Raw genomic sequence first — 13,039 nt, 5'->3', positions numbered from 1 at the left:
TGCCATATGATAATATTTCAGTTATTAATCATAACCAATGAATGTCAAAATTTGCGAAAATTTCACTGAAGAGGTTCATTGTTTTGTCTGATACGCTGAATTGTATGTCTGACTTGGAGCAAGTGAAGTAAATGAAGCGAAGTAGTCAGGGCTGGAGTGGGACTGAATTTCTGACTGGGAGTTCAAGCCCCCAGACAGACCAATATAAAACTATATAAACAATCACTATGTATATGTCTTTTAACATATCCATTATCTAGGCTGTTGAACGCACATTCTTACCTACAAGCTTTAATTCTGCGTTCATGTAATTTTTAATGTCTCGTTTCACCAAAATTAATGAAGCATGGAGCAGCTTTGACATAAATAAGGAAGCATCATCAAACTGCACATTACATATATGATCTGGGCAAATTTCAAAACATCTTTAATAAATCACTTTACACAATTTATTTTTCCAGAATTTGCACGGAACATCAGTGATGCACACTTTATTGTCCCACATTAAACCAAATTCCTAGCAGATTCAAACTTCTTTTTTGGTGGTGTAGAAAAAAAGATGCATTGTCATTCACAATGCAGTTTACTACACAGTGGCCCATTCTGCACTGACATACGTTCTGACAAATACCGCTCGTTTAATGAGTATGTGTGTTAGCTACTTATGGACATGAGAGGACATCAGCTGAGAAGGCTGTCCTTCGTTGCAGCCTGGGACACATTCGTGTTCACTCTGCTATGAATGAATGTACCCATAGGCGTCCCAAACCACTTCCGAATGTGGTTGGAGCAATCGGATCTCAATGTGTCCTCAATGCATTTTCGGTGCATTCACACCTCTATTTAGCGCTGTCCACTTGTGATCGGATCACCCAGGATGCATGTTAATACCAGGTGTGAACAGGATCCAAGTCACACTTGAGAAGGCATCAGCTGTCAGAGCAGCGATTCTGCCATTAACGACCACATCTCCTACGCTGTTAATGACTATTCTCATTCATGTTGGGGACCGCATTTATTTCTCAGGGTTTCTAAGAACAGGGGCTACAGGGAAAGCAGTGGCAATAGTCATTGGGGAGGGCCTCCTCTGAGTATGCATCTGGCCTTCCGGAGCTACAGGGAAAGCAGTAGCGATAGTCATTGGGGAGGGCCTCCTTTGTGTATACATCTGGCCTTCAGGAGCTACAGGGAAAGCAGTAGCGATAGTCATTGGGGAGGGCCTCCTTTGAGTATGCATCTGGCCTTCCGGAGCTACAGGGAAAGCAGTGGCGATAGTCATTGGGGAGGGCCTCCTTTGAGTATTCATCTGGCCTTCAGGAGCTACAGGGAAAGCAGTGGCGATAGTCATTGGGGAGGGCCTCCTTTGAGTATACATCTGGCCTTCCGGAGCTACAGGGAAAGCAGTAGCGATAGTCATTGGGGAGGGCCTCCTTTGAGTATACATCTGGCCTTCCGGAGCTACAGGGAAAGCAGTAGCGATAGTCATTGGGGAGGGCCTCCTTTGAGTATTCATCTGGCCTTCAGGAGCTACAGGGAAAGCAGTAGCGATAGTCATTGGGGAGGGCCTCCTTTGAGTATGCATCTGGCCTTCCGGAGCTACAGGGAAAGCAGTGGCGATAGTCATTGGGGAGGGCCTCCTTTGAGTATTCATCTGGCCTTCAGGAGCTACAGGGAAAGCAGTGGCGATAGTCATTGGGGAGGGCCTCCTTTGAGTATACATCTGGCCTTCCGGAGCTACAGGGAAAGCAGTGGCGATAGTCATTGGGGAGGGCCTCCTTTGAGTATACATCTGGCCTTCCGGAGCTACAGGGAAAGCAGTAGCGATAGTCATTGGGGAGGGCCTCCTTTGAGTATTCATCTGGCCTTCAGGAGCTACAGGGAAAGCAGTGGCGATAGTCATTGGGGAGGGCCTCCTTTGTGTATACATCTGGCCTTCAGGAGCTACAGGGAAAGCAGTAGCGATAGTCATTGGGGAGGGCCTCCTTTGAGTATACATCTGGCCTTCAGGAGCTACAGGGAAAGCAGTGGCCATAGTCATTGGGGAGGGCCTCCTTTGAGTATACATCTGGCCTTCCGGAGCTACAGGGAAAGCAGTGGCGATAGTCATTGGGGAGGGCCTCCTTTGAGTATACATCTGGCCTTCAGGAGCTACAGGGAAAGCAGTGGCGATAGTCATTGGGGAGGGCCTCCTCTGAGTAGTTATACATCTGGCCTTCAGATGTACACTGGTGCTGATGAATTGAGCTTCTCTTCCATGACTGTGACAAACATACCAGAATTTTGGAAAATTCCTGGAGAGAGCAAAAGCTTTGAGGAATCAAAAAGCTATCAGAAAAACGTGTCATCCAAATGCAAATATGAACAGTTAGCTCCTATGCTAACACAGAGGACTATGCTTAAGGCCAGTTCATACTTTTCCTCGTGTGCTTTCAGTCGTGCACAGGGTGAGGTAACGTAATTTTCATCATCAGGGGTTTGTAGCAGACGGCTGCAGTACGTGTAGTGGAGGTGCATGTCTGTGCCTGTCGACTGCACATGTGCAAAATAATTGACTAGGTGTTTCCTGTAGGTGACAGCAGTGACACTAAAGGAGCAGAGGTCAACCTAGAAAGAGTAGAATAAGAATAATTGTAGGAGGCAAAGAGGTATCGGCATACCTAATTTTTTACATTTTTATAATTTATATCTTCCTGACATTATACTGCAGTATATGGTATTTTCAAATGAAACAGTATTTTGAAATTTTGGTGATAAAATTTGCAGGGGGTAGTTCCCGGTTCATTTTGTATTTGAAAATGCCACAGTACACCATATTAGCCTATACTAACAACTTTATAACCATTCATAAAAACTGCTGGAATATCAGTGCTGTATGGATGCACCGACCGTGACCATTTGCATCCAACGACAAATGTAGCATGAGCAAAAAAGCATCCACATACACGATCATCCGCAGCCCAAAAAGCACACGCGGAAAAGTGAAGTGTGAGTTAGGCTTTAGGCAGTATTGATGGCTTATCCATTCTGCTCTCTGTCATGACTGGGATAGTCGACAGAGATCTGGCCCTCTAGACATCTTCTAATTCATCACAAATGTCTCTGGCTTGTATGTCCTCTTCTGCTCTTCTGCTGTCCATCACGTTTGCTGTATGCGTTCCTGCTACTTAGATAAGTCTCATTCAGCAAGGTAACTCAATGAATGGAACTGCTCTGTTCCTCTCAAAAGCAATCTGTTAAGATTTCCTCTTGAATCCCCCCCCTCCCCCCCCCCACCACCACCAACTCAAAGCAGGGGCTAACAACAGCTCGGATACAGAGAGCCTGCCGTCACCTCGCTCTTCTGAGGAAAGCAAAGCCAAGGAAGAGTGCAGCACCAGGACCAAGCCTAGCCAGGTGCCTGGAGCGGAGGGCTGCCTAGTGGAAGAAGGTCCCTACACAGGGGAGGTTGACCGGGGAGCAGCTGACTCAGAACCCATGTCCATGGAGGCAGAGCCTGTGGCAGAGCCGGAGGCAAAGAGTGAGCCTGAGGAAGGCGTCAAGGAGCAGCCCATTGACTGTGCAGAGAAAAAGCCCCCTCCAGAGGCCAACAGGGGAAAGGGCTCTATCAAGAGCATCAAGAAGGAGAATGAATCCAAAGCTGGCCATCAAGGGGACAGCGACTCCAGTGCCACCTGCAGCGCCGATGAGGTGGAGGAGCCGGACAGCACAGAGAAGAGCAGGTGGGTCCCCCCCACCTTACACACATACAGTGATAAGAATCAAGAAAACTGATTCTAGTGTGATTCTTATTGATAAAGAAAGGTTTTCTTTTTTCCTCTGTCAGACCAGACGTATATTGTTTGCTTCACATGCTTCAGGGATTGTTTTCAGTGCCAGCAGAGGAAGCATTCTTGGTGCTGGGGGAGGATCATTCTCTGTGCCAGTAGAGCAAGCGTTCTCAGTGCCGGGGGAGGATCATTCTCTGTGCCAGCAGAGGAAGCGTTCTCAGTGCCGGGGAGGATCATTCTCTGTGCCAGCAGAGGGAGCGTTCTCAGTGCTGGGGGAGGATCATTCTCTGTGCCAGCAGTGGAAGCGTTCTCGGTGCTGGGGGAGGATCATTCTCTGTGCCAGCAGGGCAAGCGATCTTGGTGCCAGGGGAGGATCATTCTCTGTGCCAGCAGAGGGAGCGTTCTCAGTGCTGGGGGAGGATCATTCTCTGTGCCAGTAGAGCAAGTGTTCTCAGTGCCGGGGGAGGATCGTTCTCTGTGCCAGCAGAGGAAGTGTTCTCGGTGCTGGGGAAGGATCATTCTCTGTGCCAGTAGAGCAAGCGTTCTCGGTGCTGGGGGAGGATCATTCTCTGTGCCAGCAGGGCAAGCGATCTTGGTGCCAGGGGAGGATCATTCTCTGTGCCAGCAGAGCAAGCGTTCTCGGTGCCGGGGAATTGTTCTCTGTGCCAGCAGAACAAGACAGTGTTTAATTGCCTTATGACTCAAATAGATATAAATATCATAGCAGGTTGAATTTCAGACAGGGTAAGTTTGTGTTTCCTGTCACAGATTGCCAGGGGAGGATCATTCTCTGTGCCAGCAGGGCAAGCGATCTTGGTGCCAGGGGAGGATCATTCTCTGTGCCAGCAGAGCAAGTGTTCTTGGTGCCGGGGGGTGGGGGGGGATCGTTCTCTGTGCCAGCAGGCAAGTGTTCTCAGTGCTGGGGGAGGATCGCTTTTGGTACTGGAGGTGAGGTTCTCGGTGCTGGCATTCTCTCTGTCGGCAGAGCAAGCATACTCTGTGTGAGTGGGGGGGATCCTTCTCCCTGCTGGCCGAGGGATTGTGCTCAGTGCCAGCAGAGGGATTGTTTTCAGTTCCAGCAGAGTAAGCGTTCTTGGTTCCAGGGGAGGATCATTCTCTGTGCCAGCAAGGCAAGTGTTCTTGGTGCCAGGGGAGGATCATTCTCTGTGCTAGCAGGGCAAGCATTCCCGGTCCCGGGGGGTGGGGGATCATTCTCTGTGCCAGCAGAGCAAGCATTCTTGGTGACAGGGGAGGATCGTTTTCAGTGCTGGAGGGGAGGTTCTCAGTGCTGGCAGTGAAATCGTTCTCCGTGCCGGCAGAGCAAGCATACTCGGTGCCACCGGGGGGATCTTTCTCTCTGCTGGCGGAGGGATTGTTGTCGGTGCTGTCTGGGAGATTGCTCTTGGTGCCAGCAGGGGATCGTTTTCTGTGCCATCAGAGCAAGCGTCCTCAGAGCCTGCAGGAGAATTGATCTTAGTGCCAACAGGGGATCGTGCTCTGTGCCGGCAGAGCAAGCATTTTTGGTGTCGCGGGGAGATCATTCTCCATGCCAGAGGAGTGTTTGTTCCCTCTCCCCATGACAGCAGACTGCGTATGTTGGCTTCGTCAGCAAAATGTCGCTTTTGGCAGATGCCAAAGCACATTCAGGAAAGGGGGGTGGGGCTGGATGTGGTGAGGAATGGAAATGTTCTCCAAAGCTACAGTGTCCTGGCCTGTGTTCCCAGCAGCACCTCCCTCACAGCATTGATCAGCAGAGGGAGACGTCTTTCTCTGACCTTATTTAGCTAAGGTGTCTCCTGTGCCCTGCCCTCTCCTCTCCTCTCATACCTGCTATCTCTCCCCTCACTACCTACAGGATAACCTCTCCAAGGCCCAGTCTGCTGAACTACACCCATGATGGGGTCATTTCCTCAGCACAGCAGAAGCCCATGGACCTCAAGCAGCTCAAACAGAGGGCTGCTGCTATTCCGCCTATCGTGAGTGTGTGTGTGTGTGTGTGTGTTGGGGAAGGGGGGGGGGAGGTTGGCACATGCCTGTTGAAACACATGCCCACTTCTTAGAGTTAGTATTAGCTCAGGGGCTGGTTACGGAAAGTGCCAGAATATGCCAGCCTCCATGTATGAGCCACCAAATGAAATGCGCACCCCCCCCACATAATACACAAGCGGGCAGTAGGGCTGCAGCCTGTCTGCCAGGACTGCGTCAGGCGTGAGACCGGCACATTTGGCTGCTTTGACTGCTAGCTTGTAATTCCCTCCCAACGAATGGAGGTTAATAGCTGCCCTGACGCTGTGGTAATATGCACTGTTACTATAACATGCTTACGTAATGGGACGCAGGTTTAAGGCACCTCTTTGGTAGTGAGCTAGTATAAACTTGATAATCTACAATGGCAGTGTAACCGAGTGATAAGGGCACAGTTACTGCTGTTTGCTGGTGGGTTGCTGTGCGGCTCTGTGGGTTATATGTTCATGCAGCAAAGCCTTAATGTTGTAGGCTAGCAAGATTCAGTTCAGTTGTTTATTTTCTATAGCAAATTTTCATAATATTGCATTGTCTCAAAGCATGAATTTATGCGTATCTGGGAGTGAAAATGCGTATATGGCTGTAAACGTGCGTATCTGGGAGTGGATATATGGGTTTCTGGGAGTGAACATGAGCGCATATGGGTGTGAATATGTGGGTGCGAATATATGGGTTTCTGGGAGTGAATATGCATATATGGCTGTTAACGTGCATATCGGGGAGTGAAAATGTGCGTATCGGGGTATGAATATGCGCAGTGATACATGTTGCTGTCACGTCTCCCCAGATGCCAGAGGTTTCTGCACAGAGTGGCCCCCGTGGTGGGGGTGCAAAGCAGCTGGTGCCCCCCCACGCGCTTGCTTTGTACCAGCAGCAGATCACCATGGCACATGAACTGTCCCAGGAGGGCCCCTCGACCGGCAAGCCTCCACAGCAGCAGCTCCATATCCAGCAGGCACCCAGGGACCGCCCCCAGGCTCGGAGCCCCGCCCCCATGGCCCCTGACAAGGATGGTATGTCCCTCGCACTATTAACTCATAAATCGGAAGGGACGTCAGTGCCATGTATGACAATGACTTCAGCCAGTAAAAAAAGATACACCGCATCTAAATAATGACCGATAATGACAAAACCAAAGAGGCGGCCTCACTGATCAGCAAAGTACATCCTTTGGCACGTTGTGTTTAATTTCAACAGCTTTTATGTTCCTGCTGCTGTGGCGGCATGGCAGCTCTTAGTCCAATCTGTTAGTCTGACCCGCTAAACCCCAGATCTACTGAAAGCAAAAAAAAAAAACAGAGACAAAGCTGATGCAGTGAGGGACTCTCACTTTAAACCTCTCACCCCTTTGGTCAAACAAGTCTCTGTTAAGGTAATATGAGGAAAGAAGTGAGCAAAGAATTGGGGGAAAAAGTGGTGTGAAATTGCCAAAAAAATAATCTTGATTCGATTAAATTGTAATTATATGTGCTTGTAATGTGTCATTCTTAATTAAAATGAACCTGACAGCAAATTAAAAAATGAGCGAGTAAGCATAGACCACACATTGAAAACCTTCAGCTACAGTGGTGCCTGCGGTTCACGAACACTGTGGCTTACAAACAATTTGGTTCACGACCAAAAATTTCATGAAAAAAATGCATTGGTTCGCGTACAAAATCTGGTTGACGAACAGATTCCTCGACCAGATTCCTTTTTTTATACTAGTGTAGCAGCGGCGGTGCGCATGTCCCAGCATGCCCTGCTTGCAAATGTAAATAGAAGGATCACAACAAGCACTCAATGAGCACCAAACCCAAATACGCAGACAGGAAACACAAGGATGTCAGACGCCGAACTGCAAGATGCTCACACGGTGGAAGATTTACACACGCTAAATACACATGAGGATCGCAACCATTAATATTAACAACAACAACAACAATACAAGGGTTAAAGACTGTTAATAAAGAGCAAGATTTCCCTGGCAAGCAAGTCTTCACTGTCTCTCTGCTCCCGTGATTCATCGGTACGCTCATCGCCATACTATATTGTTTTTCCTTAAATTTTTACTATAAAAACCAGAAAATTATTTAACAAAAATTATTATTTGGTAGGTTTTTGAACGAATTAATCGAATTTCAATGCTTTCTTATGGGGAAAATTGCCTTGGTTCGTGTACAAATTGGTTCACGACCACTTTCCTGGAACGGATTGTGTTCGTGAACCGCAGGCACCACTGTAATTAAATTCTAACCAAGAACAGGAACAAATGTGGACTTTGGGGTGTGTCCAGGCATCAGATGAAGTACTGGTAGTGTTTGGGATGCCCCTATTAGAGCCGTGCATGTTTATGCTGCTCCCCAAAGTTCTTACCTAGAGTCTCTGACCGTCTGATATGAGATACCAGATACCATTAGATATTGCCCCAATCATTGGGGCAGCGCAGTGATGACGCACAGTGAGATGTGTGGTGACTAGCACTTCTCTGACCACTGTCCCTGTGTGCGGCAGCAGAGCGTAGCCATTAAGCAGCCAGTGGCCAGCATCTCCATGGCACTGCAGCGAGACGTTTGTATCGTTTCTATGGTCCTTTCCACACCAATATGATTTATGTCAGAACGTATGTCAGCGCAGAATTGGCCACTGTGTAGTAAACTGCATTGTGAATGACAATGCATCTTTTTTTCTACAACACCAAAAAAGAAGTTTGAATCTGCTAGGAATTTGGTTTAATGTGGGACAATAAAGTGTGCATCACTGATGTTCCATGCAAATTCTGGAAAAATAAATTGTGTAAGAAGTGATTTATTAAAGATGTTTTGAAATTTGCCCAGATCATATATGTAATGTGCAGTTTGATGATGCTTCCTTATTTATGTCAAAGCTGCTCCATGCTTTATTAATATTGGTGAAACGAGACATTAAAAATTACATGAACGCAGAATTAAAGCTTGTAGGTAAGAATGTGCGTTCAACAGCCTAGATAATGAGTATGTTAAAAGAAACATATAATAATAGTGATTGTTTATATAGTTTTATATTGGTCCCAGTCAGAAATTCAGTCCCACTCCAGCCCTGACTACTTCGCTTCATTTACTTCACTTGCTCCAAGTCAGACATAAAATTCAGCGTATCAGACAAAACAATGAACCTCTTTGGTGAAATTTTCACAAATTCATTGGTTATGATTAATAACTGAAATATTATCATATGGCAACCAGCATAATGCATTACAGACTGAACCCTTTGCCCTTGAATGGAGAAGTATTAACCAAAGTACTGAAAAAACCTTTTTAACACGTACATTTTTATCATGTTGACGCTGTATACAAATACATGCCTACAACGTGAAAAGTTGAATTTTATTGTGAAATATCGTTTGAATTATTTAAGAATTCACATTTGTGTCGTGTATTATATTTCATCATAATGACTCAAAAGAAAATCCCAACATTACTACGAAATACAATTTAAAGATTATACGTAGAAGATAAACGTTATTAAGCAATATAATAACCTTTATGGAGTTATTTAAAAATAAAAGTACAAATTAATTATTGAAATTCTTATTTATTAATTTACTTATTTATAGATACATTTATTTCATTTTGACAATGATGGCTGTTTGTTCACCCTGGAATGCGCCAATAGCTTTTGATTTTTGCTTCTCCTCCTTTTAATGTCTGCATACAGAAGTGATTTACGTTTTAATGAGCTGCAGGAAAGTGCGATGCGATTAAAAGCGGTCAGTCAAGACGCACACGGAGATGCATGTTAATACCAGGTGTGAATGGACATATTTAGCTCTGTCCGCTTGTGATCGGATCACCCAGGACGCATGTTAATACCAGGTGTGAACAGGGCCTATGGCTCCATGTCAGAGATAATGCAGAGGACCCTGTTTTCTCTCCTCAGACAAGCCGAGTGCGTACTCCCCACATGGGGAAGGCTGGAAGCCCGGGTCGGCTGCAGATGATCTCCGGCCTGCCAGCTCCAGCCGGCCTGTCATTTCCCCCTACCAGCAATCTCCACGGGACGTGGGCCGCCTGGTCCACGAGCAGCCACTGCTGCACTACAGCCCCAGTACGTACGGCCTGCCACTCTGAGATCAGAGTGAAATGAAGGGCCGCCCTGTCCCTGCCCCACCCCCACTAGCCGCCTTTGTTACTCTTCTGGGGTGTTTTATTCCTCCTATATGCTCTTTCTCTCTCTTCCCGTCCAGCATTCCCACAGGCTGTACACGGACTCCCCCTCGCTCTGCAGCAGGACACAGGACGCCTGGCCTCTACTGGCCGGCCCCAGCCCATTCCGGAGCCCCCTCCCCTGATCTCCTCTGCCAAGCCTGGAGGTTCTATCACCCAGGTGAGTGTGAAATCCCCCTAAATTTGCAGCAGGGTGTCCCCGGTCTCGCTGTGGTCCTACTCTGAATGCCATCCTGCCATCTGCCCAGGGCACTCCAGTGCAGCTGCACAGTCCTGCCCATGGCCCCGAGCACAGCAAGGGCCCTGCCGGGGGGGCTCTCAGCCTGACGTGGATGGAGCAGAAGAAGCTGGGTGAGAGTCATTGCTTCTCCGGATGTTGACCATGGCGTAGTGTTTCCCAGAAGCTGACACCCCCACTTCTGTCCGCAGGACCGTACCCTGTGGTGAAGCAGGAGCAGCTCTCCCCACGCGCTCTTAGCTCTCAACCCGAGAACCTGTCCAGCCAGGGCGTCACAGCAGACCTTACCACAGGCCGCGGTGAGAGCTGCACCCCACCCACCGGCCTGCCCCCTGCCCGCTGATCTGCCTGCCCCTGTCTGCCAGCCTTTCTGTCTGCCAGTCTGCCTGCCCCGCCGGCCTGCCCCCCCTGCTCGCCGGCCTTCCCCCCAGCTTGCCGGCCTTCCCCCCAGCTTGCCGGCCTGCCCCCTCTGCCTGCCCCCTGCCTGCTCCTCTGCCTGTCCCTCTGCTTACCCTTGTCTGCCAGCCCTCCTGCCCACCGGCCTGCCCTTCTGCCTGCCTATCCCCCTGTCCACCTGCTTGTCTTTCTGCCTACCCGCCTGCCCCCCTGCCTGCCCCCCTGCCTACTAGCCTGCCCCCCTTCCCACCTCCCTGCCCCTCTGCCTGCCTGCCCCCCTTCCCATCGGCTTGCCCCTCTGCCTGCCTGCCCCCCTTCCCATCGGCTTGCCCCTCTGCCTGCCTGCCCCCCTTCCCATCGGCTTGCCTCTCTGCCTGCCCCCCTTCCCGCCTCCCTGCCCCTCTGCCTGCCTGCCGCCCTTCCCATCAGCTTGCCTCTCTGCCTGCCCCCCTTCCCACCCGCCTGCCTGCCCCTCTGCCCCCCAGGCTGCCCTAAGGAGGCTGTCTTTTTTTACCTCGGTCATTGTGCTGCTGTTGCAGTGTCTGTGCCAGCAGTCCAGGGCGGGAGCATAACCAAGGGCCTGCCGGGTACGAGGGTCCTCCAGGACCCCCCCTCATATCGCGGAGGCTCTATAACTCAGGTAGGCACCAAAAGAGCTACGTTACTGCAGCTTTTTATATAAGGAAGAGTTGAAGAACAAAGGTAGAAACGGAGTAGTTATGGTAACAGGAAAGGCATGTTGGCTAGCTGTAATATGCTCAAGTAGCACAGCCTTCATTTTGTAGTCTAGCAAGATTCAGTTCAATTCAGGGACGTGGGGCAGTGGGGCCGTGGGGCAGTGGGGCCGTGGGGCAGTGGGGCCGTGGGGCAGTGGGGCCGTGGTAGCCTAATGGTTCAGGAAGCGCACTTACCATTGAAAGGTTGCTGTTGAATCCCCTGCCAGCAAAGTACCACTTAGATACCCAGAGCAAGGTACCGCCCCCCAATCTATGCTCCCCAGGCGGTGAATTAGCTGCTTACTGCTGTGTCACAAAGTCACATATGGGTTAAATGCAGAGGACGCATTTCGTTCTTCACACTGTGGTGTGTCAATGATGACAATGAATCACTTTCACTTTGTATGTTTCTGTGAGTGGTTCTAGTCAATTCATTCACCTCTCGGCCCTGTGTCCCTGCCCACGGTCACATGTAGGAGGTGCTACATAAGTGCAGATTACCCACACTGCCCCAGAGCTTTTCTGATGTTCCACCGCCAGCCCTGTCCTCCGTTAAACTCTGTGTTTACCCCCCTCTTGGCTAGCTGCTGCCTCTGGCACTGAAGCACATTGCTGTTTACCTACTTATCAGGAAGTAACAGTTCTGTGGCGGTTTCTCATTTTCTGTCTCAGTGGACAACTAAGCAAAAGGGTGAGATACCTTGTCAACAAGGCATAGAGCTCACACGGTCAGCTCACGTTACCCGCAGATAAACCTGCCAGTGGGACCATTACGAGCCTTTGGTCACCATGGAGACACCTTCCAGTTACCTGTGGCCACCCCTTGCGGGCTCTGTGCCCCAGCCCTGACCTTTGCCACTGCCCTGCCCCTCACCCTCTGGGATCAGGTTTTGTATTGCTGGGATTTACTGTAATCAAATCAGAAAGAAAAAGTGATCCAAGCCGATTAATCTCCCCGGACATTTTTATAACGCGCCCCTGGCCGTGGTACAGGAACTCTTATATTCCTTATTGTAACACTAGAACCGACGTTTCCCACACCAGTGAACGTCAAACTCCTTTAACTGACAAGCAAGACATGCTTCGGTGTATCCAGCCCTCTTGTTTGTGCTAATGTCCCGTTAGTGTTAATAATAGCAGTGAGTCTAAGTCAAAAAGCCGTAATGCTCCTAATAGCGTGGCTGCTCTGTTCTGGAATCATACAGCTGAAAAGTTTTCACACGCAGGATGTATTTTAAAAATGTACATTTTCTGGGTTTCCAACTCTCATGCATCTGGCGTGACGCACATTCAGACTCTCACACTCAGGCAAGGTGTGTGTGTGTGTGTGTGTGTGTGTGTGTGTGTGTGTGTGTGTACATGCGTGCGCGCGCGCTTATCTCGAATTGAAAATCTCACTCCAGCCAGCTGATGAAAGTTGGCTGCCCTGGTTCTTATTTGAAATCAACTGATAAATGCAGTTTTTTGGTTAAAGCAGCTTGTTATTCTGTTTGCTTTGCATGTACTCTGACATATAAAATGAATATGAGAAAACATTACCTATCTAATTTTTTATATCTATTCAATAGAAAAAGACCACCCATACCCAACTGTAAGAACCATTAAAGTTCTTTTGGTATTTGTTAAAGCGAGGCTTTTATTACCGTATGGGATTAAGATTAATTTCACAGGATATTATATAGCAGTTAATATGTCAAAAGCAGTACTTAAATC

At 48.8% G+C, this 13,039-nt stretch overlaps 1 protein-coding gene across 3 annotated transcripts in view; it reads left to right on the top strand.

The window, feature by feature from the left end:
* Positions 1-13,039, top strand: part of ncor2 (nuclear receptor corepressor 2) — a 151,436-nt gene that overhangs the window by 119,475 nt on the left and 18,922 nt on the right. For all 3 annotated transcript variants that reach the window (XM_072708012.1, XM_072708011.1, XM_072708010.1), the window contains exons 22-29: positions 3,290-3,719; positions 5,623-5,743; positions 6,580-6,805; positions 9,690-9,857; positions 9,997-10,136; positions 10,225-10,327; positions 10,406-10,513; positions 11,150-11,250. In XM_072708012.1, coding sequence (XP_072564113.1) covers positions 3,290-3,719; positions 5,623-5,743; positions 6,580-6,805; positions 9,690-9,857; positions 9,997-10,136; positions 10,225-10,327; positions 10,406-10,513; positions 11,150-11,250 — 1,397 coding nt within the window. The remainder of the gene's footprint in view (positions 1-3,289; positions 3,720-5,622; positions 5,744-6,579; positions 6,806-9,689; positions 9,858-9,996; positions 10,137-10,224; positions 10,328-10,405; positions 10,514-11,149; positions 11,251-13,039) is intronic.

Source organism: Paramormyrops kingsleyae, chromosome 2 (assembly GCF_048594095.1).
Source record: "Paramormyrops kingsleyae isolate MSU_618 chromosome 2, PKINGS_0.4, whole genome shotgun sequence".
Lineage (NCBI taxonomy): Eukaryota > Metazoa > Chordata > Actinopteri > Osteoglossiformes > Mormyridae > Paramormyrops > Paramormyrops kingsleyae.
Note: the sequence above shows the minus strand (reverse complement) of the source record. Positions and strands in the feature narration are given on the sequence as shown.